Raw genomic sequence first — 26,886 nt, forward strand, 5'->3', positions numbered from 1 at the left:
TAAAGCGTCATGGCACAGCAGTAAATCGACTAGTCGCTTAGTCGTGCAACCCCTATTGTGCAGCCGTCATGTTGTAGCTAGAGCAGGGAAAATAACCAACCAAAGCATTCAAAGAGAGGGAGTTTTTTCCGCTGATGATGACTGTGTAGATGGAGCAAAGGAATCGGTGTGGACCTCATCAAAAGTCGTTAAATGCAGCTACACCAGCAAGGACCTCATCTAGACAAATACTGAATAACATCCTGATTAAACCTGTCAGATACAACAAAAAATTCAAGTTCAAGATGCATTGAATCCGGTAAAACCCATTTAATGTTTGCATAGTCTAATGGACCAGTCTCTGCTTAAGGAAATATGTTTTGTTATAAAATGTGATTTTTACAAACTAACCTTTTATTCAGTTCATTATATATAGTAGACTGAATAGGTCCCATAGAGTACATTACATTGAATCTCAAACCTGGGCAAATTGAGTGCCATTCACAGAGCTGGTCACAATTAACAAAGCTTATTGGCAATTTAAAGCATGTTATCATTACATAATGGCAAATAGGCTTTCCTACTAATGTAAATCAGTATATACATAGTATAATAGTAGTAATAGTAAATTTATCTCTCTTACACGTGTCCCGCATTGTCCCGCGAAATCAATTCTACTGTCCTGCAACAAAGCAATAACCAGGTGGTCACCCTCCTACTGTTAGATCTACCTGAAAAACTTAAAGCACTGTTCATTTCATTTGTGTCTTTGTTTTAATGTATTTTTGCTATTGCTTGTAATTAGTTTTTGTTCATATTACTGACTATTTACTTGTCTTTAGTAGGGGTTTAACGGTTTAAATTACTCACTGATTTGTTTGTATTACGGTTTTAGAGTCACGGTTTCGGTACGGTTTGGTATGTACTATGTTCAGGGAAAAAGGACTGCTGTCAAATAAATATAAAGAAAATATGAACAAATAATCAAACTAAAAGCAACGGCACAAATAAATACAATAGAGAAAAGATACAAATAAAATAAACAGTGTTTTTCAGGTAGGTCTAACATTAGTTTTCAGGTACAGAAATTGATTAATCAAGTAATCAAATGTAAAATAACACTGCATATTTGACTGTATACATATTTATACCGTATACCCCGACATCCTGGCCAAATTTGCCCATTGGCCTCTGTCCATCATGGCCTCCTAATCATCCCTATACACTGATTGGCTTCATCACTCCATCTCCTCTCCACCAATAAGCTGGTGTGTGGTGGGCGTTCTGGCGCAATATGGCTGCCGTCGCATCATCCAGGTGGATGCTGCACATTGGTGGTGGTTGAGGAGATTCCCCCTTCAATATGTAAAGCGCTTTGAGTGCCCAGAAAAGCGCTATATAAATGTAAGGAATTATTATTATTAATTACATGAAAGATTCATCCTTATTAATGTTACAGAAGCTATTCAATCAAGAGCAGTGAGTTATTTCCTTGTCTTTTGTTGTTTGAGTAATATTAAAAAACAGACAGCAGGAATATTATGCTGCTGTCACTTTAAGACATAATGCACGGTGTAACACAGTTCGTAAGTATGGGAAGAAAGAGGCGGGAACCGGCGAATGTTGAACACCACTTTAATTCAAAATAAACAAATACAAAACGAAAGTAATGCCGGCAGACCCTCGCAGACGTCTGCCGGCCACACAAACGTAATAAAACATAAAATAAAGTCCAGGCCTGGTCCTCTCTCATCCTTCACTGTCGTCGCTCCTCCTTTTATGCTTCCGGAGCTCCTCCGAGAGAGACTTAAGGCCTGTGTGCCTCGCAGGTGGAGCTCATTATCTCTCGCGTCACCAGCCTCGCGCCGCTCCCTCACGGCTCTCGCCTGCCCTGCTTGCCATATACCCCATCACCCCTCGCAGGCCGGGGAGATTATATATATATATATATATATATATATATATATATATATATATATATATATATGTATATATATATATATATATATATATATATATATATGTATATATATATATATATATATATATATATATATATATATATATATATATGTATATGTATATATATATTTTTTTTTTTTTTTTTTCAAGAATGTTTAAATCCAGAGAAATAATCGATTTTAACCAGGACAGGGACTGTGTCTGTGCATCACCTATCAATGATGTCATACCTGCGTTACCACATGCAGCTCGAATGTCTAGACACACCTGCACCTCCAAAGATAGACATACATCCGATACATTCACCATTAGAACAAATAAATAGTAATTTCTTGAGTGATAAGAGTGTACACAAGACGAGTGGTAGGCAAGACCATGCTAGTGATGCTAGCGAGCTAAATCTAGTAGCAGATGGTCAGAAAGCTGGATAAAAGTAGCGATTTCAAAGCAATCCGGTTGTTTTTGATGTAGTATACTATCGGGAATATGTTCACCCGCTGTAAAAAGAGATAATAGTGATTTATAAAATGAATATATAGAAGAAGAACCGAGGATTAAGAATCACCTTGGAGCTCCAAACTCAAACCATGCGGCAGCAACAAATGTAACATTATGACATAATTTTCAACACACTTAAATGTATCTAATATGATAAACAGTGCTGTTTTACCCCACATACTAGGGATGCACCGATACCAGTATCGGTATTGGGCCCGATAGCAAGCTCATGTACTTGTACTCATACTCATAAAAATACCCCCGATACCAAAGAACGTTACCTCATGTGACGTAACTGACAGAATTTTCCGTGCACAGAGACACCAACGGCAGCAGCAGAAACAATGTCAGCCTCAGAGGTGTGGAAATACTTCAAATTTAATGATGACAACACACACATTGCAAACTGAATGCTTTCAATCGCAATTCGTTATAGATTAGTGTAGGCGGGATAAGTCTCTCTCTTTCTTTCTTGCGCGCGATCCCAGTTCTCTCAGACAGCGCGTGATCAGTTCTCCTTGCGTCTGAATGGTCAAATGCACAACACAGTTGTCAAAATGTTCATCGTGTGGAGTATCTTCCATAAATACAGTCGGTTATGGCTTCAGTGGAACGTAAACATTGGGGGGAGAACAGGATATCCATGGATTCGGTCTTAAAGGGACCGTAGCCTATATTTGTCATTAATGTTAATAAAACAACAAAAGATGTTAAATAAATGTATGCATGGTAAATAAACCTCCTGTATCTGAAAAACAAGTTTATTTAATTTGTATCTCTATAGTATTGTTTGTAATTTGTTTGTAAATTTCTTTTTATATAACAACAATTATATATATTGGTAATTATGCCCTTTGAAGGTTATTGGACACTGTGAAATTTTCTCGGTCCCTGCTCTGCTTCATACTACAGTAATGTTCATAATCCCATCCATGAACACGATTTTTGTCCAAGTCCAGTCAGATTCTTTTCCACCGGCTGTGAGGTGAAGACGAAAGGACAGTGAAAACTTTGGCATGACAAGATAAAAATCTGAACCACTGGCCAAACCGGACCAGTAGAAAAAGTCTTTAGCGTTGAACCCTGTCCAAATACCATGTGAAACAAATAGAATATTCTATACATCTACAAAACAGTAAATGTAGCATTGATGTTGTTACTGTTTTTTGTTTGTTTTTGTTTTTCCTGTAGGTTGTTGGTTTACCCCCCCACCGCCTGCTAAAGGAGGAATCTCTGTAACCAATGAAGACCTGCACTGTCTGAATGATGGAGAGTTTCTCAACGACGTCATCATTGACTTCTATTTAAAGTCATTATCTTTATTTCAATCAATATTGAGTGTTGAGACCAAATACAGTGCTTTGAAAACCATAAAAAGTACACCCCATGAAAGGTTCTATTGGGACATTTGGAATTTTTGGGACATTTGGTTTTATTGATTGGTGAAGCTGATAAGCTTTAACAAGAAAATTTGACTTTAAATTAGAGACCTGCGAGGGACGGATTTTTCAGTCCCACTCCCGCAAAAAAAATGTATTTTGTCCCGCTCCCACCCGAGACATTCATGTTTTGTCCCGCTCCCGCCCACAAATTCCCGCATAAAAGTAGTATATATATTTTGTCAGTACATCCATGAAATTTACACGAAATATTAAGTTATGTGTCACCACAACATCCCAGCATAAACACTCCCGATAAAACATTTATTAAAGCATCAACATTCACAAACCACAGTTAGATTTAACCGAAAAGCAAGCTGCTGCGTGCATGGTTTGGTATGGGCAGAATGCGTGCAAAGAGCGCTTCTTTTATAATGACTAAAAAGCTGACTTGTGAGATCTCAGTTCATCTCAGATCTTCAGCTCACTTTTTAGTTTTTCCTCAAACACACTGTGATATATGTGGAATTGATAGTTGTAACAGCTAATCCATAACAATGACACCGTTGTGCTTCAGTTGATTGGAGGTGCAAGTGTTTGGTTTGGAACTGTTGCCAAACAACTCCACCTTTGACTCAAGTCCTGTTCTTTATTTAGACATTAGTTGGTGACCTTCCCTGTTGAATCTTTGGCTTAGACAGATTGTCAGTGGTCTGAAACATTCTTCTTTTTTGGTGCCTTTTATTATTTTACATTCTTGGGGTTTGTTTGCACAACAACAATGCACTAAAAATGGAAAAGTTGTATTATTCATACCATGCCAATAGTTGGCGATATCACTTTGTAAAGAAACATGATGTGCCTAAAGACTGAACACATAATATACAGTTGTGGTCAGAATTATTGGCACCCTTGGTAAATATGATCTAACATTTCATTGAAGGAAAATAATTGAAAGTGGGGGGAAAAATCACATTATGAAATGAATGTTTTTCTCCAAAACACGTTGGCCACAATTCAATGTTCCCTCTAAGCTGCGCGCGTGAAGAAATAATTGCCGCGCAGAGAACAGACATGAAAATGATTGTAGTAGTTTAAATGAGAAATAATTGCAGTGCTCTGGGCAACCGCTATAGAGTTATTGTCGCTATAGAGTTGGAACCGGTGAATGCGGTTTACAGGTTTCATAGAAAGAGAACGATTGAGCGCGTGCGCTGGCTGGCCCTGAGCCAAATCAGTCGCGGTAAGAATACTGTCATGTTTGCGGACTAAATACATCAATACGAGAGGCAACGCAAAATGAAAAGAAATGTGAAATAAAACGTCATGTTTTAATGAAAAGTGGTGGAAATAACGGATGATGGGCACAGAATGCTAACAAAACTCTGAGACATTTACAATCACACTCCCACCACAGGTGAAGCGTGCAAACTCAAAATACATCAGTGATATACCTCAGTTTAAATAGATTTTTGTGTGTGGTGGTGGTGTGGGTTTCAGGGATGTTTAGATAACTATAAACGAGTTAACGCTCACTTTTCTTAAAAATATTTAGCTATCAGTTTAAATGCTTCCGTTTGTTTTCACTATATAATATATTAAAACAAATGGAAGCATTTAAACTGATATAATACTGTATATCAGTTTAAATACTTAAATATTATATTATATTATATTTTATTATATTATAATGTAATAAAAAAATTATCTCACAAGGGGATTGTTTAGGGCTCCTTGCCACGAAAAATCTTAACCTCCTGGTATATAAAATCTGGGAAATTTATAAGCAGTAAACATGTAATTTTGATGGTTTAACAGTCTTTTGCTAATAATTGACTTTACAAAAACACATTATGGTTGTCCCAAACCATCATTGTAACTGCTCATATTATATTATTATAAAGAATTGAACTGTCCTGCAGGAGGACAGAAATTATTTTTTAATAGAATTTCTTGGTAAAGACTGGTACAGTTAATACAGCAATGTGAAAAAATCTCAAGTAACCTAAAATGTGCTTAATTTAGTGACTGAACTGCTTGTTTTCAAACATATTATTTAATAAATCACTAAGTTATCAAGGGTCAAATAAAATAGAAATGGCACATTAAAGTTAAATGTTACAGTTGCATGATAAAACCATTTTTTGTGCGTGTGTGTTTACGTTCATTGTACAGATCTGATATAAAGTATGTTTTTGCTCATGTGGCCAAAATGTGCGCTCAACAGAGAAAAGTTTTGCTCAGCGAGGAAAAAAAATTAGAGGGAACATTGCCACAATTATTGGCACCCTTTTATTCAGTACTTTTTGCAATTTCCTTTTGCCAAGATAACAGCTGATTCTTCACCTATAATCCCTGATGAGTTTGGAGAAAAACTGACAAGAGATCAGAGACCATTCTCTACAGATCCTTTAGATTCCCTTCTCTTCAGTTCACTCCACTCATTTACTTGAGGGTTCAGGTCAGGGGACTGGGATGGCCATGGTAGAAGCTTCATTTTGTGCTTAGTGACACATTTTTGTGTCGGTTTTGATGTTTGTTTTGGATCATTGTCCTGATGGCCCATTATTGGATTTCTAGCAGAAGCGGTCAGGTTTTTATTTTTTATCTGTTTGTATTTTATAGAATCCGTGATACCGTGTATCTGAACAAGATATCCAGGACCTCCAGCAGAAAAATAGGCCCACAACATACAAGATCCAGATCCAGCAGTATATTTAACCGTGGGCATGGGGTACTTTTTATCCATGTGTGCACCAAACCCATCTGGTGGGTTTGCTGCCAAAAAGCTCTTTTGTTAAGTTTCATCTGACCATAGAAGCTGGTCCCATTTAAAGTTCCAGTCTTGTCTGACAACTTGAATATGCTGGAGTTTGTTTCTGGATGAGAGCAGAGGATTTTTCTTGAAACCCTCCTGAACAACTTCAGGGATGTAGGTGCTGTTTGACCATTTTTTTTAGGCACTCTGAGACTGAAGACTCAACTAATCTCTGCATTTCTCCAGCTGTGTTCCTTGGAGAGTCTTTTGCCACTCAAACTTTCCTCCACACCGCGCATTAGGACGATTTAGACATGTCCTCTTCCAGGCAGATTTGTAACATCTTTAGTTGACTGGAACTTCTTAATTATTGCCCTGATGGTGGAAATTGGGATTTTCAATGCTTTAGCTATTTTCTTACAGCCACTTTCTATTTTGTGAAGCTCAACAATCGTTTTGCTGCACATCAGAACTATATTCTTTGGTTTTACTCATTGTGGTGAATGACTAAGGGAATTTGGCCTTTGTGTTTCCTCATGTTTATACTCCCGTGGAACAGGAAGTCATGGCTGGACAATTTCATATTCATTAGCACCTTGGTGTGCTAAAAGAAATGTAAATATGAATGGGAATATACTTCAGAGATACTTTACTCATAAAAAATTCTAGGGGTGCCAATAATTGTGGCCAATGTGTTTTGGAGAAAAACATTTCATAATGTAATTTTTTTTGTTTTTCCCCCACTTTCAATTAGTTTCCGTCAATGAAAGGTTAGATTTTTGCTAAGTTTTATGAATTAAAGATCAAAAGGATAAACAATGCAGATTTATTTTTATATTCATCTTTGATCATATTTACCAAGGGTGCCAGTAATTCTGACCACAACTGTACATGCACATGATGTCACCGTTTTCACAAATGCCCCAAAAAACACCAAAACGCATGAAGTTTTCAGCTTCAGTTGAAAACAGTGTCATGTAAAGGTCCCTTGGAAGTGGTTTTGAATTCCTTTTATGACTCGTGACCTTCTCAGGCCACTTGTTTGTTGTGGGCATAATGCTACTGCTGTGTACTTCAATTGGTTTATATAAGGTGTGTTCTACTAATTAGTGCATTTGATTGATTTTTATGCAATTAATGTAGTTATTAATGGCCTCTACGTCAGTGTCCTAACTTTTTACACACAAGAAATTAGCATGTCAGTCTTTTAAGCTGCTGAAGTCATTACAAAAATGACAGTTGAAGTGTCTTTTCTTAAATTAAATTTCCTCGATTTGACAAAAATACATTTTTCATGTGGTGTACTTGATTTTGTATGCGAGTTTGACATTTTCTGATAAGCATTTGTACTGTCTGCTGCTAGATATCTGTTTTTGGAGAAGTTAAAGAAGGAAGATGCTCACCGTAGTCATGTGTTTAGCTCATTCTTCTATAAGAGACTCAATCAAAGAGAGCGGAGAAACGCAGTTGACACGTCCAGCATACCGTGAGCTTACATCATTTACTCAAATATTCACCTTTTCTTGGCGCTCACTTCATTTTCATTGTGATTCATTGTGACTTTCATGTATTTCAGCATTCAGAAGAGGAAACACAATAGAGTGAAGACATGGACACGTCACGTGGACCTCTTCCAGAAAGACTTCATCTTTGTGCCCATCAATGAGTCGTGAGTGTTTATCTCCATTTAACCATCAGTTACGAGAGAAGACTTTAATTAGACGGACGCATGTGAATGTCTTTCACTGTGATTTAAAGTATAGTATAGCTTAAATTGTTCACATAACAAATGGATATCATGAATTGCTTTTTATTTATTTTTTATTTCACGTTAAGTGTTAAATAGCTTCAAATGCTTAGTATTTTATATTAAATCTAACTTCCTGAGTGATGTGCAGGGTAATTAAAACTGAAACCATAAAGCATTTTCGTTACTGTTGTTAGCTGATATAAAATAAATAAAATGTGAAAAAACTTTAACTTAAATTAAATTAAATTAAATTAACTTATTTAATTTCATCTAGTTGCTAAGGCAACATTTCCTATTTTCTTTTAGTTTCACTTGATGTGCTAAAATAGCTAAATCTAAAATGGAAATAAAAATGTATAAAAACTATATAGACATATTTTAAAGTGCCTGTTATGCTATTTTAAATGTTCCTAATTTTGTTTTGGCAGACTCCTACAATAGGTTTACAAGCATCCAAGGTCAAAAAACACTTTTATTTTCTCATAATACACATTGCACATCACCTTATTTCTCAGAGAGTCTGAAAATGGTTTGTTTGAAGATTCAGTCTCTCTAAACCCATCCTTTTCGAGAGCTAACCCTGCTCTGATTGGTCAGACTGCCCAGTGTGTTGTGATTGGTCGACCGCTTACAGCATGTGGCGGAAACAAAACGCCCATTACTATCTGAATTTCAGCTCAGGCTCTTCCTCAGCACTTGATGCACCGTGATACAAATGGGAACAATGGCGTCAGTTTTACTGTATCAATTTCAGCGTGAGTCTTCATCATTTTGAAATTCATGCAAAGTGGATTCGCAGCGCAGAAAACAGCGTCTTCTCAACATGTCAACAACGCGAACCAAACTATTCCAGTCTCAGCTACAACTACAGTGTTTGAGGGTCAAAGTAGATGTTCACGAGCAGCCAATGAAGAGCATAAGCATTATGCAAATTTGTTACATTGTGTAGGTTTGTAACAGGAAGTGAGACTGGAATTACTGTTGACTTGTTTCGGCAGTTCAGAATCGTTTCTTTCTTTTAGGAGACAATAGCTTTATTTGTCAAGCACTTTGATCTTTTACATTGAATTACATTTGAACTCTGCAGACCTTTTACATTCAGAAACCGCTATATTACACACTACATGAAAGGTAATATTGGAAAAAGCATAATGGGGCACTTTAACAAAAAAAAAACCCACTCAAATGACAAACTTTATCTGAAATTGGATTTTTGTTTGGCATATTGTCATGTTTTTAAATTGACTTATAATATCATTGCCTGTCTTTCTATGTCTGTCTAGTGCACACTGGTATCTTGCCATAATCTGTTTTCCGGGTCTTGAGAAGGCTCATGTTGAGCCAAACCCGCTGTACCAGCCTCAAGCTCCAGTCCATAGCACTGCTGTCTCCTCCAGCCCGCCCACAGATGGAGGTTCGGATGAGCTGGTAGACAACAGCCAGCACACAGCCGTCCTGCACAGATCTGCAGCTGATGTGAACAGACAGCAGTACACGGGTGAGCAGATGTGAGCTGCACGAGTGAAAGGAGACTGTCAGCTGCTGAAGTGTCACTGCTTGACCTCTATTTGGCTTTTATTGCAGATGGTTTACACAGAATAATCGAGTGTTATGGAACAGATGACTCCCAGTATTCTGATGACCAAAGCTCATGTCCGGTAATTCACTTCAATTTGGATAATCTGGGGTCAGAAAGATATATATATATATATATTAGTGTTGCACGATATACCGGTACTAGAATGGTATCGCGATACCCTGCCTTTAAAAACGGTCCGGTTCTACATTTTATTAGTACCGGTACTTTGAGTGCCAGCTGCATTTCCTAATGTGCGACAGCAGGGGGCAGTGTGCGTGCAGCACGCTGCTTTTAAAGCACATTGAGTGCGTGTTTATTCCTCTCAACTGCGTAACGGCTTTTATGGTGACGAAACGAGAGGTATGGCTGCAAATACAGGTGCTCTTGCAGACCGTCCACAAATTGTTGACAAAGCAGACACACGAAGCGAAATATGGCATTATTTTGCTTACATTGCCGACAGTCAGATCAAGCCCACAGACACCACAAAGCCCGTCTGCAAAAGATGTTACAAAATAACGCAAGCGAAGGGAGTCAAAAGCATCTTGCCGTCAAACATCTTGATTTGAACAAAGAATTTAAAGAGCGACAGGTTAGTGTGATACCAGCATTATGTTTATGCTCTCAAACATTAAATGAGTGTTTTTTATTTATTTTACTCGTGCAAGCAGACCTCCGAGAAGAGGTGTATTATTGAGTCTAAGTTTAATAAGTGATATCTGGTTGCAAAAATAAAATTATTTAAAAATACATAAATATGTGAAGGGTAGTTATTTTAAACCAATTTGTGCTTTAATAACATTGCTATTAAGTATTTACAGTAATCTAATTTTTACAATAATCTTACTGCCAAAAACACCTATATATATATATATATATATATATATATATATATATATATATATATGTAACAGCAAATAATTTTGAGCATGGAAAAAAAATAAACTTTAAAAAATATATTAACTCTAACAACTTCACAGCAATGCAGCTCAAATTCAGAATTATCAGCCTGCACACTGGTGAAGAAAGAAGTTCTGTCATATGTTATTTATTTACTTTTCCTGCTGTTTTAGGTTTTTGCCGTAGTATCGTTTAAGTATCAGTATCGTGATATTTAAGTTAGATATCGTACCGAAGTCAAAATTTTGGTATCGTGACAACACTATATATATATATATATATATATATATATATATATATATATATATATATATATATATATATATATATATATATATTTATTTATTTATTTATTTTTAATTTTTTTTTTTTTTTTGAAGTAATTAATACTTCTATTCATCATGGATGCATTAAATTTATCTAAAGTGACAGTAAAGACATTTATAATGTTACAAAAGATTTTTATTTCAAATAAAGGCTGCTGTTTTGAACGTTGTATTCATCAAAAAGTCCTGAAAAATGTATCATGGTTTCCACAAAAACATGAAGCAGCATAACTGTTTTCAACATTGATGATGGTAAGAAATGTTACCTCAGCAGCAAATCAGCATATTAGAATGATTTCTGAAGGATCATGTGACATTGAAGACTGGAGTAATAATGTTGAAAATTCAGCTTTGCCATCACAGGAATAAATTATATTAAAATATTATAAATTATTTCATTATTTACTGCTTTTACTGTGTTTGATCAAATAAATGCAACCTTGGTGAGCATAAGAGGTTTCTTTAAAAACATTTCAAAAAATCATACCAGCCCCAAACTTTTGACAGTAGTGTAAATACTTAAAAATGTAAATAAAAAGGTTATTCATGCAAACGGCTGCATTGGGCAGGAATGGAAATGTTTTGACTAACAGAAAATTGTATTTAGTGAAATATTTTAGATTCCAACATCTGTTTATTTTTTTTAAAAATTGAAAGAGTTCTCTCATATTGACATTTGTTGCTTGTTATCTGTGTTTTCAGGATGAGTGCAGCGACGACGGCACTTTGGTTGATGAATGTGGGAGCTTTGGTCGAGCAGAGTGGACGTCCAAACCCACCATCTGCAAACAGTGAGAGCAAATATTCCTCACATATTGTTAACCGAATAATTTTAATATTCAGAATTAGCTTTTATTTTTCTATTTTCTATTTTTTAAGATCGATTTAGGATCGAACTATAAGTTGTGAAGTTTGGTCATGTATATTTTTCAGCACTCTTTGTCATGTTATTGAAATCCACAGGCCTTGCATTCTGATCATGGACTCTCTGCGTGGACCGACACGGTCGACTGTGGTGAAAACGCTACGAGAGTAAGTTACCACTTAGATACACAGAAGTGAAAATAAAACCTTTATTCAACATGGATGTGTGATTTCATGATCACAGATGTTATACTTATGCATATACTTAAAGGATTAGTTCACTTTCAAATAAAATTTTCCTGATAATTTACTCACCCCCAAGTCATCCAAGATGTTCATGTCTTTCTTTCTTCAGTCGAAAAGGTTTTTGATGAAAATATTCCAGGATTTTTCTCCATATAGTGGACTTCAATGGAGCCCAAACGGTTGAAGGTCAAAATTAGTTTCATTGCAGCTTCAAAACGTTCTACATGATCCCAGACGAGAAATAAGGGTCTTATCTAGAGAAACCATCGCTCATTTTCTAAAAAAAAATAAATAAAAATTATAGAAGTTTTAACAATAAATGCTCATCTTGAACTAGCTCTCTTCTTCTCTATTAGAATTCCGACAGTGTAGACACTGCTAAGTGTATTACTGCTCTCCACAGGTTAAAGTTTGAACTAATTGTTATATACTTGCACTAGCATATTGTATATGACAATTTAGTTCAAACTTTGACCTTTGACCTAATACACTTAGCAGTGTCTACACTGCTGGAATTCAAATAGAGAAGAAGAGAGCTAGTTCAAGATGAGCATTTATGGTTAAAATGTGTAAATCTTTTTAAAAAATTTAGAAAATGAGCGATGGTTTCTCTAGATAAGAGAAGATATTTCTCGTCTGGGATCGCTGTAAACTGTAATTTTGACCTTCAACCGTTTGGGCTCCATTGAAGTCCACTATATGGAGAAAAAACCTGGAATGTTTTCATCAAAAACCTTAATTTCTTTTTGACTGAAGAAAGAAAAAGACATGAACATCTTGGATGACATGAGGGTGAGTAAATTACAGGAAACTTTTAATTTGAAAGTGAAGCTAATCCTTTAATGAATGTGAATAGTTTTTTTCCTGTGGAAATCATGGAGAATCTGCACAAGTCTTTAAACAATAACAAGAGTGGGATTGAGTTATCATTTGTGTTGGAATAAGTGTTTGTGAGTGTTTGTGAGTTTTTGTCTTGGTGTTTGTGTAGATATCTAGAGGTGGAGTGGGAAGTGAGGAAGGGCTCTCCGAGGAGTTTCGGGAAAGAGGTGATGAAGGGCTCAAGTCCTCGTGTGCCCCAGCAGGATAACTTCAGTGACTGTGGAGTTTATGTGCTACAGTATGTGGAGAGCTTCTTTGAGGTGAGAGGACACATGGGAACACTGGACAACACTGCTTTATCCACAATAAATTCACTGAGGCTTTTCTGGCATTTCTCTCTCAAACATACACACACACACACACACACACACACACACACACAGAGAGGTTTGTTTTGCTATCAAAGTGAGGACATTCCATAGGTGTAATGGCTTTTATACTGCACAAACTGTACATTCTATCTCCCTACACTACCCCTACCCATAAACCTACCCATCACAGAAAACATTCTTTTAATAAAACATTGTTTAGTATGTTTTTAAAGCTATTTTAAATGAGGACTCATGAAATGTCCTCAAATGTCATGTTTGCATCGTAATACCCATGTCATTATACAAATATGTGTCCTCATAAATCACAAAAAAGTGCACACACACACAAAAAAAATTTTAATACACACATTTAAACCACACTTTGACAATCCATACCAACACACCCACACAATTATAACTGCAAAATTTATCCAACTGGCTCTATAATATGCAGAAACAGAAAACGGGAATAAAGCAAGTGTTTGCTTTATAGGCCAAACCTGAGAAAATGACACCATTTGGTAAAAAAAAAAAATCTATATTTTAAAGCCTTGCAAACAAAATGAAAGCCTGTTAACAAAGATTGCATCATTTTATAGTTAAATGCCCTTGGGATTAAATATTTTCGTTTTAATGGGGACATTTTTTGTCCTTAACACTCTGAGGTCTAAAAACGCGCCGGCGCGTTTTGCAGGTTTTTTTTCACATTGCAGCAAAACAGACTTAAAATACTCCGTCATTTTTTGTCATAGAAACATAAGTAATACATCAATTGAAACTATAGAATATCTCCTTTTATTTGTATACACTCAGAGTAAAAACAAAATGTTGTGCTTTTTGTAAAATAAAGAAAACTAACATGATGCGTGATCTCTCATCTCCCTCTGAACGAAGTCCAATCTGATAGTTCTCAGAAAATGAAGTGTAACTTAGTGAATACTAATCACAAAAAATTCATACTTATGTCTAACAAAACGTTGAAATGTCAGGTTTTAAATCGTGCAAGTCAAATCGAAAACAAACATTCTGCGTTTATGTAATCTGTATGAAAAGAGAGCCATGTCAGAAGTCCGTGATTCAGCTCATTACCCACTAATGCGGCCACACCCACGGAGCCAGCGCTATCACAGGCAAATTCAGAGACAACACATGCATTCATCATCTCAATCGTGTATTTATTGCCTTGAAAATTGTTTATCTGGATGAAAAGCCATGGTTAGCGATCTCTGGAAGAATTCAGTAAATTCCTGTTTGTTTTCTTCTATTGATAAGTTTTAAGTGAGTTTTTGTTTCTTTAGCGCCCTCCGGCTGTAGTATGAATTGGTAAACACCATTCATGGAATATCGTCTTCTTCTTAGGTGAATTTGTGGACTAAAATGCACAAGCGCCCTCCGGCTGCAGTATGAATTGCAAACACCAGCGCTCATAGAGATAACAATGAATATTAAATAAAAAATAACTCCTCTGTATAGAAAATTGACATAAACATATGAGAATCCTATATTTCTCCAAATGTGCATGCTTTTAAACTAAAAGCCTATATTCAGACTCTTTGCATCACAGAAATACATTATATTTTAAAGTATAATATAAAACCATTATTTTATATTGTAATAAAATTTTTCTGTATGTTTCATATACCATGATGAGCTTGAGACATCACAGAAGTTTTTTTTCACAGCCTACCTGACTGAAATGCCTCATTAATATGCAAGTCTTTTCAGGTCATTACTATTCAATTCTTTTGTCTTCACAGGTGAGAATGAGCCATTATTCATGATGATTCACGCCTCCTCGCATACCGTGTTTCTTGGCAAAAAGTGTCTTACAAAAACTAAATCAGTATATTGTTATAAATGAAAGAGTAGTCAGCATAATTTTTACATAATTTTGAAGCAAAAACTCTAGTCTACAACCTTCAATACCCAAAAGTCTTGTGAACACAGATTTAATATACTTTTATTGGCCTTATATCAGTGACTTAAGTTTTTTGTTTTTTCAGTAACCACGCATAAACGTTATTCCTTCAAAAACACAAACATGTACACACATGTTCCTCACATATTATGGTAGCCTAGTTTGTGCTGAATACAGTGTAATGACACTTGTGTCATTAATATGTTTATGAACAACTGAAAAAAGCACAAATGTCAGGGCATGTCAAAACTTCTCCAGGCCCCAAATCAGCCTCAGACTCCAGAGGGTTAAGGACCTGAGTGGAACTATTTTGTGTTACTAGTGTAAAATAGATTTATTGAAGGAAATGGGGGTGAAATAATAGTGAAACTCCAATAAAAATACATTTCTGAGCCAAAATTTACACAGTTGGCATTAACACAGGCAAATGCATATATCACTAAGAAAATATGCTATTTCCACTTACTGTAAATAGCCGCTGCCTTATTTTTCTTACCCCATTGACAAATAATTAGCAAAATAAGAAAAATGCACTTAAATTATTTATTTGTTTTTTGGCCAGTGGGATACCATGAAAATTGAATATTAGTTTAATAACTTACTGTTCTGCCAGTTGTCACCTTTGATATATCAGTGAGAATGAAACTTGTATCGCCTCTGAAGTATGTGGACGTCTTTTTGTTGAGTGCTGTTGTCATGGAGAATCATAGTATCGGAGCTCCATTGATCATGGCTTTTCATAGTCAAGGTGCACACGAGCAAAGAGTATAGAACCCAAGAGGCGACACTTTGATACTTTTTGGGTAACAGCCACTAGATGGTGCTCCAGTAGCTCGGCCGCCATTATGGGGTGAAAATACTAACTGGACCATAGAATCCTTCACATCTTACGCACCCAAAATCGTAGTGATGGGAAGTTCGGATCATTTTACCGACTCTGACTTTTGAGTCTCGTTCAGCAAAATGAACAAATCTTTTTTCGAGTCATTTCGTTCATTTTGTTCATTTTAGCAAATGTATTTAACTTCCCCAACACATCTACTACTTACGCAAACGTTGATCACACTACAAACAATACAAAACTACAATGCTATAAGATACAGAAAAGATTAATTCATTCTTTACCTGGGTCTTCAGTTTATGATAAGCTCACCTCACCTCTGACAAGTCTTCGGGTTTAAGTCATTCCTTAATCATGTGACAGACCCATACGCTAAACCAATGCAGTCTGAGCCGGAAAGAGAATTGATTAGTTCATTTCATGAGTCTTTCACGTGATTAAGGAATGACTCAAAAACCCGAAAGACTCATGAAATGAACTAATCAATTCTCTTTCCGGCTCAGACTGCATTGGTTTAGCGTATTGGTATGTCACATCAAGTCAAGTCACCTTTATTTATATATAGCGCTTTTTACAATGCAGATTGTGTCAAAGCAGCTTTACATTGATAACTGGTACATAAATTTTGGCTGCACAGCAGCTCTTAAAGATTTAAGGAATGACTCAAAAACCCGAAAGACTCATGAAATGAACTAATCAATTCTCTTTCTGACTCAGACTGCATTGACTGAAACAGGTGAACTACTACTAGCAGTACAGAACCTATAGAATATTGCACATGCGCGACTGAACGAATCACCCCCCTGGGCGACTCGTTCTTCCCGAGTCACATTAAAGATTCGTTCAAAATGAACGAATTTTTTATTGTCCAACGTTCCCAATTTTTCTGATGCATGTCCTTAATTTAATTTCATATGTTGGTATTAATTCAGTGTTTATAATGCTAATACTTGAACTTTAAAGAATTTGAACCCAAACTGACTGGGTTTCTAGAGAGCAAAGGTTTTGTGAAAAAAGTGGAAGACTTAAACACAAAGTCTGTAAAATAAACTGTTAAAAGGATTTGATGCTCATTAGTGATAGTATTTTATCCTGTGTTGTCATCATTCAGGTTGGATTTCAGCTTTAATGTACATTTTGTTTTAACAAAGCAGCTGATATTGCCATAGAAAATAGTGGACTGCCGACTCGCTTTCACCACAAAATGGTGGAAACGCAGGGCGGCTGCTGGGCGCCGGTGTTGCAATGAACGTTCTATTGAGTGTCGCTTCTTGTTAGTGTATATCAGGGGTCATCAACTATATTTGTCCAAGGGCCAGAATTTCTCTCTGCAGACACTGTAAGGGCCAGATACTCGTAATATAAAAAAAAATTCGAATTGTATCCTAATATGTTATTATTTGATATACTAATTCTAATTCCAAATTTATGTTATTTTTTACATATTACCTGTACTGCAGGAAGCCACCAGGGGGCGATAGCGATATTTTAGGCTTCATATTTGTGAGGCTGTCAAGCTGTCCATCACTGTCACGCAATTGTGCGCTAATCCCAGGCAAGGAAAATTTGGACATTTGTGAAAAAATGATCACGTGAAACAATAAAAGATGTTCAATGAGAGCAACGCGTTTATCGTCATTCTTGACTGAAGGCAGGCTATGGCACAAGCTACTTTTCAGAAGGCTTTTTTTTTTTCGTTAGATTTAAAAATAAGTAAATATGGAACGGACCCGAATATTCAAATATTCGTTCGGTGGGTTGGTATTCGATTTGAAAATTTGACATTCGAATATTCGTTTTTTTGTTTTGTTTTTTTTTTTTTTTTGTTTTTTGCACACCTGGGATCCCCGCGAAACGATTCTCATTCCCCCTTGAATAAGGCCGGCGACACACTGGCTGCGTGAGCGTCTCATTGCCGTTTTTATTTCGGCTCCCATATTTAACAGGTTGGAGTTTGCACACTGAGACACGCGTCTCAGGCGCGCTCGAGCCACGCGGAAAACGTGTGCATGCTAGAAATAGAACCGACGCGTGTTCCAGCAACGGGAGTGTTCTCTGGCTAGAGCGCAGAACAGCGGAGTTTGTATGGACCGAAGTGCATGTCTGAGCTTGTGTTTTGTTGCTTTGACATTGTGGAAAATAGAATAATAGAAACAAAATGTATTAGCATTTTTACCCGTTATTATCAATCTAAATTAATCTCGTTTTTTCTTTATTTAAATTTCGTTTTTCTTTATTTAAATTTCGTTTTTTCTTTATTTAAATTTCGTTTTTCTTTATTTAAATCTACCCTTACTGTGCCAATTTGTTAGTCAGAAAAATATTAGACTACCTTAAAAGTATTGCTTAATTTAACAGACCTGTGTGTGTGCGTTTTATATCACTAGTGCAGTGTCCGTTCTCGGAGCATAAGCCCTGCCCGCGTGAGGTGCGCCGCTTCCCGCTCGCGCTGTTCTGACTGTAGTTTACTAAAAGTTTATTAATTCTGAATGTGTCGCGTCTCGCATGTCCATCTATATTGCACCAAATGCGACACTGCACTCCCTTGTGAAGTCGATTGGATGAACGGTTCTCGAAATAATAAAAATGCAAACGGACATACAGACACAGATTCCTGCCTTTATTAGAGAGAAAAATATGTTCAGCCCCTCTCTCCGAAGAGTCGATGTTCATTACTACCGAAGCTTCGAAGCTCAAAAAATGGTATTCGGACCAGCCCTAAACTTTTTCCTCTTACAAGGCTATTCCTGAATTCAGTATTATTCTGGGGGCCGGATGGAAATCTCTGGCGGGCCGGATTTGGCCCGCGGGCCGCCAGTTGACGTTGCATGGTGTATATTCTTTGACGCGAGTCAACCTACTCAGAGTCGACTGTACTAACTCAATTCAGCTGTAATCTTAGAGTTTCCCATCTCAGGGTAAATCAACTCATGAGTTCAAGTTTTAACTCTGAGTTGGTTGAACCTATATATTGAAACAGGCCCCAGACGTCACCAGCGTGCTTCAAAGTGAATCATTTTATGAAGCAGTTGGTTCAAGTTGATTTTCAGTTTCAAAAATCTTTTTCTCCCATCACTACACACACGTCAAACAGAGCGCAATCAAATTGGAGCACACTAGTTCTGATTAAAATTTACATTTTTGTAAAGCACTTCTTGTTAGACAGTAAAAGTTTAAAATTCTTAACAGATGTACTGTACTGACTATTGTAATGGAATGTAAATGTAATGTGATCAAATGAGTTCAGAATGTGTGTATCTCCAATCTCCTACCAGTTTTCATTTAGTCTGTGCTTTTTTTTCCCCTTATTTTGAATTTAGTGATTTTTATTCAATATAGTATTGATTTGCACATTCTAGCCTACATAAAATGTGCAATTTGTAATTAATGAAAACAAATATAGCGAACGTATTTAAGGACAATTAAAATGTATTTTTTAATTAATATTAATTAATATTTTTTACATCTCATCTCACCCTAACCCTAACCCACACATGAAATCAAAATTGACCTTATTTATTTTGTTAGCTCAAATTGCTAGTTTTGTGGTGAACAATTCATCCGTGCAAGTCAATCCACACAAAAAAATTGTTTGGCTTCGTAATATTTAATCAATCTGAAAATGCTCCTCCCCTCTGCAATGGTGCCCCTTCTCTAATGACATCAGTTTGATGGCTTGGGTTGAAATCGCTTAAACCTCCGACCGTTAGTCTGCTATGAGTGAGAGATGGAGAGGAGGAGCGCTAAAATAAAACTCTGCCCTCTATTCAGTATTCCGTTTCACTTGGAAATACGTCACAACACTGGAGAAAAGTCGTTTGCAATTTCCGGTTCATACAGACTTTAAAGAAGAGATAGTAGATTCGGATCAGTTATCAAAATAATCATTAGTTGCAGCCCTACAACAGTGCCATGATGGTACATTATTGTTTACATTTTTCCCCCACTTACACTTAGGCCGTGTGTCCACCAAAACGTTTTTAGCCAGCTGAAAACTCATATTTTTTTCAGTTGAGAAGCTTTGTTGCTATGATACGGAATATCCGCGGCACTGTTACTTATAACTGATTTTGCAGGTCATTTGTTTCAGACTAAAAATGTCGACACAATGTGGAATTACTTGCTATGTATGTTCAGAGACCTGCAATATTAATTTTTCATCCGTTTTGTTTCGTTCTCTGTTTGTTGATGTCGCTGTACAGCAAGAATGTTGTGACAGTTGGTAGTGTTGTATTTGTCCCACCCCTCCTCCACTCTGATTGGACGGCTGGCTAAAAAGTGACAGTGATGAGCGCAGCGTTTGAACATTTCTTCAACTCGAACACAGAGCACTCAGCGCTTGAGCGTTACGCTCCTGGTGCTTAAAAAACGCGGCGTTCCCATTGAAAACAATTGAAAAAGTATGCTAGCAGCTGGAAAAAACGCTTTGGTGGACACACAGCCTTACTTGATTATGTGAGCAAAAAAGGTGCTTCGGGGAAGAGAAATGTGTGCCAATGAAAGAGTATAAAAACACATTCATTACATTACATTACCGTTTAGTGACTCTCATATCCACATTGAATTTACTGTTCGGTTTAGTAAGTTTCTAACTTGTGCAATAACAGACCTGCCAACATGTACGCATTTTGCGTACCAGGTACGCATTTTGACCTCAAAGTACGCTGGTACGATTTGTCACTCTATACTACGCAAAAACCCGGTGACTCCTCTGTGCACGCGTAGTACTCAAATCCAGCAAAAGAGTTCGACCAATCAGTGCTGGGTTCATTTCCTCAAATAGCAAGCGGGGATGATTGACAAATGCGTACGGCCTATCAATAAAAAGAGACTGCAAATCGACAGCAACACAAAATCCCACTCGATCCCTCCTTCACTCCCGCCATCTCATTGACTGAATTCTCAAGCGAGGAAAGCGCACTCACGCACTTTTAACTCCTTAAGGTAAACGGGTATAAAATGCACAAGTAATGTTGAACAACAAATCTAAATAAAATTGAAATCGCTGATTATGAAAATGTTGTGATGTGTGACTGACTGACAAGCGTGAGTCTGGAGAAACAGGCTTTTATTTATTTATTCTCAGTGTTCAGAAACGTATAGCCTACATGTGTGGCGTTATTGTGTTAATACTAACTAAAGTTACTAATTATGCTACATAGCCTACTTATTTTGTATGAAGACTAGCACATTAGTTACTAATGCATTTAAAATGGCCGTTGTCTCAATGCTGCGCGAGCCCTCTCTCTCATAAACACAAATGCGCGCGCGCGCACACAGAAGAGGTAAAATGAAAATTGCCGTGTTTGGTTTAAAATTTGTCCTTGTGTTATTTTATTTTATTTTTTTGTCAGAAAAGATTTTTAATTATCCACCCGTGTTTTTAAGATTCGGTAAATGACGGACACTTTAGTTAACACAACCCCTCGTTATATGTCGGACTAACTTCTTGATATTCCTGAATACTCGATGCGTTTTGCTCTTATTGGTCCTTTCTATTCATTGTCAACTGTTTTCTATAAATATGTTTGTATTGGCTAACCTTTATTCAGCGAATGTTTGTCTTGTTTATAATTCAAAGACAGCACGCTACAAATAGAAACCCTATTTTCTGTGGGATTTAGTGTCATATTTGGATATTGGAATAAAATCAGTATTTTAAATGAATCACATGTAAACTCAATGTTTACTGTTTTCTAAGGGTTTCTTAATTGTAGACTAGTTTTCATTACAAAACCTGTATAAACGACTCAACTGTCAGGTTAGTTGTATGTAAATATAGCCTTCTTGAAATTGCAAACAAAAATTTTTTAGTCCATTTTAAATATAAGAATGCGATTCACTTGTGGTTGTCAGTTTGTATAAGAACACATTATGCAATGCAAGATTAATCATGAATTTAAAAAAATGCTTTTGAGCAGGTGTAGTGAAATTTTTAATTGTCAAATTAAAAAAAACTTTAACAGTCAAAATTAACGAAGATGGGTGTGTGTGCTTTGTTTATTGTATTCTCAAAAATGTAAAAAATACCCCCCCCCCCAAAAAAATTTTTTTAAAAAAATAAACCCGTGCCCCGTCCCGTCACTGGTACTCGAAAAAATTTTCCAAGGTTGGCAGGTCTGCAATAATCAACTTTTTTTCTTCTTCTTCTTCTTCTTCTTCTTCTTCTTCTTTTAAGAATCCTCTTCCAAGCTTTGATCTCCCGATGAATTTACTGGATTGGTTTCCCCAGCAAAGGATGAAAACCAAGCGGGAAGAGATCAAGGAGCTCATTCTAAAGATTCAGACTCATCAGCAGCTCAGTCTGGAGAGTGAGGAACAGACGGACGCCTGCCATAGCCCGTATGAGGATACGTTAGAGTCAGCTGATCTAATTCCTCCAATCAGCTCCTGAGCTCGCCCACGCTGCTACGCTTCTACCATCACATGACTTATTAACACTAAAAGCCAATCAGGGCCTTGTGTGATTGTTCGCTGCTGGACAACTCTGCCGTTATTTCTTTTAATTTCTTATAGTTTTGATGATACAAAATATGAAAAAAAAAAGTGTTTTTTTTGTATTAAATAAATTGTGTACAAAAGCTAGGCTTTTTCTTTTACTTTGCTGTTGTTTTATTTTAAAATGCCTTTTGAGTTTTGCTTCTCATTTGTTGATTCGTCACATTTCAATTTTGCGCCATCTGTGAAATAAAAGTTCACGTGTTCATCTTTGATGATTTACTCAAATGTGCCTAGAGGATTAAATACAGAACTGTTCAGTATTCCATTTGGACTTAATGCCTCTGAAGGAAATGAATGCATTTTTTGTAAAAATCAGTATCCAAGCAAACTTTGTGATTACAACGAAATAGAATTCATTTTTCAATGTTCTGCTATTTGCCATTCAAGAGTGCACATTTGTCTTGGTACTAATACAAGAATATGAAGTCAAAATGAGGCCTGTTTCTTTATGAATATCTTGTTTACATATTTCAGTTGAGTGATTTGAGGTGTTCTCAAGGCACTTTCACATGATTCGTAAACGTTCCGCAAACTATCGAACTTTAGCAGGTCAGATGTGTGAAGCTCAAAGTTCAGTCACATTCAACGCTGACCTTTAGACTTTTAGAGCCATAGCCAATGATTAAGTAGTTACACGGTATGAAAATCGAAAGATGGAAGAGACACTGATCCTGTACAGGTGCTGGTCATATAATTAGAATATCAAAAAGTTCATTTTTTTTATTGTAAATTATTTTAAAAAATGAAACTTTCATATATTCTAGATTACCTACATGTAAAGTAAAACATTTCAAAAAAATTTTTTTAAACATTTTGATGATTAGAGTGTACAGCTCATGAAAGTCCAAAATCCAGTATCTCAAAATATTAGAATATTTCCTAAGATCAATCAAAAAATGGATTTGCGAAACAAAAGTTTAAGTTCTTTAAAGTATGTTCATTTGTACACTCAATACTTGGTCGGCAGCACATATTACAGCAAATGACTTGCTCCTAGCACAAATTACAGCATCAGTGAAGTGTGGCATGGAAGTGATCAGCCTGTGGCACTGCTGAGGCACTATTGAGCCTTCAGATTATCTGTATTTTGTCGGATCGACTGTTTCTCATCTTTCTCTTGAAAATATCCCATAGATTCAGGTCAGGCATGTTGGCTGGCCAATAAAGCACAGTAATATCATGGTCAGCAAACCACTTGGAAGTGGTTTTTGCACTGTGGGCAGGTGCTAAAGTCCTGCTGGAAAAGGAAATCAGCATCTCCATAAAGCTTGTCAGCAGATGGAAGCATGAAGTGCTCCAAAATCTTCTGGAAGATGGCTGCATTGACTTTGCACTTGATAAAACACAATGGACCAACACCAGCAGACGTCACGCCCCCCCAAATCATTACTGACTTCAGAAACTTCACACTAGACTTCAAGCAGCTTGGATTCTGTGCCTTTCCAATCTTCCTTCAGACTCTGGGACCATGATTTCAACATGAAATGCAAAATTTACTTTTATCTGAAAAGAGGACTTTCGACCACTGTTCACTGTCCAGTTCTTTTTCTCCTTAGCCCAGGTAAGATGCTGCTGACGTTGTTTCTGTTTCAGAAGTGGCTTGGTAGTCCTTTTCCTGAAGATGTTTGAGAGTGGTGACTCTTGATGCGCTGACTCCGGCTTCATTCTACTCATTGTGAAGCTCTCCCAAGTGTTTGAATCGGCTTTACTTGACAGTATTCTCAAGCTTGCGGTCATCCCTGTTGCTTGTGCACCTTTGCCTACCCAATTTCTTCCTTCTAGTCAACTTTGCATTTAATATGCTTTGATACATCACTCTGTAAACAGCCACCCCATTCAGTAATGACCTTCTGTGACTTACTCTCTTTGTGGAGGGTGTCGATGATTGTCTCCTGGACCATTGCCAAGTCAGCAGTCTTCCCCATTAGTGTGGAACAAGAGATACCCGGAATTTATACTGTAGGGATGGTCATTTGACGAAACTCAAATGTAAATATTCTAATATTTTGAGATACTGGATTTTGGATTTTCATTAGTTGTACACTCTAATCAACAATTAAAAAAAAAAAAAAAAAAAAAAAAACTTTTGAAATGTTTTACTTTACATGTAGGGAATCTTGAATATATGAAAGTTTCATTTTTTTAAATAATTTACAATAAAAAAATGAACTTTTTCACGATATTCTAATTATATGACCAGCACCTGTATGTATCTAGATACAGTACATTGAGTTAAAAGAACATCCCATTATTATTTAAGCTGTCTGCGTAAGTTTACATGTTTCATTTTGCTGGTTATACAATACAGAACATTAGTTCTGAAAATGTGCATTGAAAAGTGCGCTCAATTGAGGCGGATAAACTTTTTATCCAATAAGAAGACATGCGCATAAACTATGATGGAATCACATTTACCAAAGTACAACAACAAACTCACGTGACTTTGCCACAACTGTGGATGTGGTTGGGTAACTCCGCTAACCAGTAGACCAATTGCATCGCACGGCAACTCAAATGTTGGTTTGATCATTCTGAAATGCCTGAGCCAAAGTCTGTCATCAGAATGATTTGGTTTAATTCCCTTCCCAGAAGTGTCTCACACAATTGTGTTCCCAAGTATCCCAAATAATAATGCGTTTCATTTCTGCACTCTGAGACACAAGTCATTTATGGTGTAGGAAAAAAGAGCCAGTTACTTCTCCGATTGCAGCAACATCCGTTTTTATTGCAGATGTTTTGTGTCAATTTCCCAGGCAGTGATTTAGTTCTCTTGAACACTTGGGATGGAAACGCTGCTTTATTCACAAAGGTTTTATGTGATATTCCAATTTTGCGCTTAAGTTAAATTCATAACTTTGGATGGAAACATAGCTAATGTTACATATAGGCAGATACATAGACTGCTGTTCGTTTGGGTCAAGGAGGTCAATGTTTTTTGCTCGTTGCAGAGCCAGTGGGTGTAGATTGATGTCCAGTTCCCCCTCTCTGAGTGTACTGGGTGGAGCTTGAAGGTCCAGCCACACCCTAAACCTAAACATAATTAAGTTAAGCTCCACCCACTAGGTCAAGCTCAACCCATTACATCCAGAGAGGGGAAGCTGGACATCATTTGGCTCTGCAGTGAGCACCACGGGTCTGATTTTAGTGGCTCATAGGCGGTCACCAATCACTTGAGCCTAAATGTCATCCAATTAATTAGTCTAGAGCTGCAAGAAAATGAAGTCATCAAATTTATTTGTATAGCACTTTTCATAATATACATTGTTATAAAGCAGCTTTACAGAAAATTGTTGTTCGTGCCTTTTATTCAGAAAATATCTTTATACCATATAGTGGCATTTAGCAGATTAGAACTGGGCGATAATATAGTTACATTTTGCAGTGATACAAGCAATAAAGCAGCTAAAATATAGTACAAGTTCAGAACAGCACCAAACTCAGTTATCAGTTTATAAAATAGAGTTTAATTATGATTTTTCATCATATTTAATGTTTAAATCAAGACAATAACACCATGATCATAGCTTCGGTTTTGTCAGTTTGTCACTGAATGTGCTTTGTGAACCAGTGAACTGATTTACTGAGCTGTATTTGTGTTTGACTTTAGATAAACCCATATGGTGTAAATAAGGTTTATATCAGGTGCTAATGTTGGTTAACCACCATTAATCTAAAGGGTGGGGTAGGGTGGGGTTGCTATAAACCAGTAAAGCTCATTTGATTGGAGTGAATAACAGCCCCGTCCCCTGCTGTTAATCCCTGTTACCAGCCACAGCTGCAACATGTAACAGATAGGAACGGATTGCTGTGTGATTGTATTAAAATGCATAATGTATTTTTTCCACACTCAGCAGTCATTTTTTATCTCTTCATTAGAGCCAGTAAGTAAGATTGTAACTATAGCAATATAATTAGTGTCTCAACTATCAGTGAAGTAGAATGTGTCAGTGTGGACGCTGAGCGTTGCTGCACCAAGTCATAGTTTTAGATTGTGCTACAAGCCAGCTGGTGTAACCAGCTGGGTCCTTAAAGATTTACCCAGTAGTTCACGTTTGTTTCTAATATGCAGTGACATTTCACCCACCTCAATCTGAAGAGCGGATACAGGAGTCATTTTGAAAGCAACATGGCAAAACATTCTGCAACTTGGCTAGCTCTAGGAAACTGCAAATAGGGAGTAAAACAAACAATTATC

The 26,886-nt window shown here is 36.7% G+C and overlaps 1 protein-coding gene across 1 annotated transcript in view; it reads left to right on the forward strand.

The window, feature by feature from the left end:
- senp6a (SUMO specific peptidase 6a) overlaps positions 1-23,123 on the forward strand; it is a 55,747-nt gene extending 32,624 nt beyond the window's left edge. The window contains 10 exon segments of the mRNA XM_048206184.1: positions 3,631-3,643; positions 3,645-3,748; positions 7,940-8,062; positions 8,153-8,245; positions 9,610-9,824; positions 9,911-9,984; positions 11,834-11,922; positions 12,095-12,163; positions 13,230-13,380; positions 22,369-23,123. Coding sequence (XP_048062141.1) covers positions 3,631-3,643; positions 3,645-3,748; positions 7,940-8,062; positions 8,153-8,245; positions 9,610-9,824; positions 9,911-9,984; positions 11,834-11,922; positions 12,095-12,163; positions 13,230-13,380; positions 22,369-22,584 — 1,147 coding nt within the window. The 3' untranslated portion in view covers positions 22,585-23,123.
- Positions 23,124-26,886: the final 3,763 nt, after the last annotated feature.

The sequence above is a fragment of the Megalobrama amblycephala genome, linkage group LG11 (assembly GCF_018812025.1).
Source record: "Megalobrama amblycephala isolate DHTTF-2021 linkage group LG11, ASM1881202v1, whole genome shotgun sequence".
NCBI lineage: Eukaryota > Metazoa > Chordata > Actinopteri > Cypriniformes > Xenocyprididae > Megalobrama > Megalobrama amblycephala.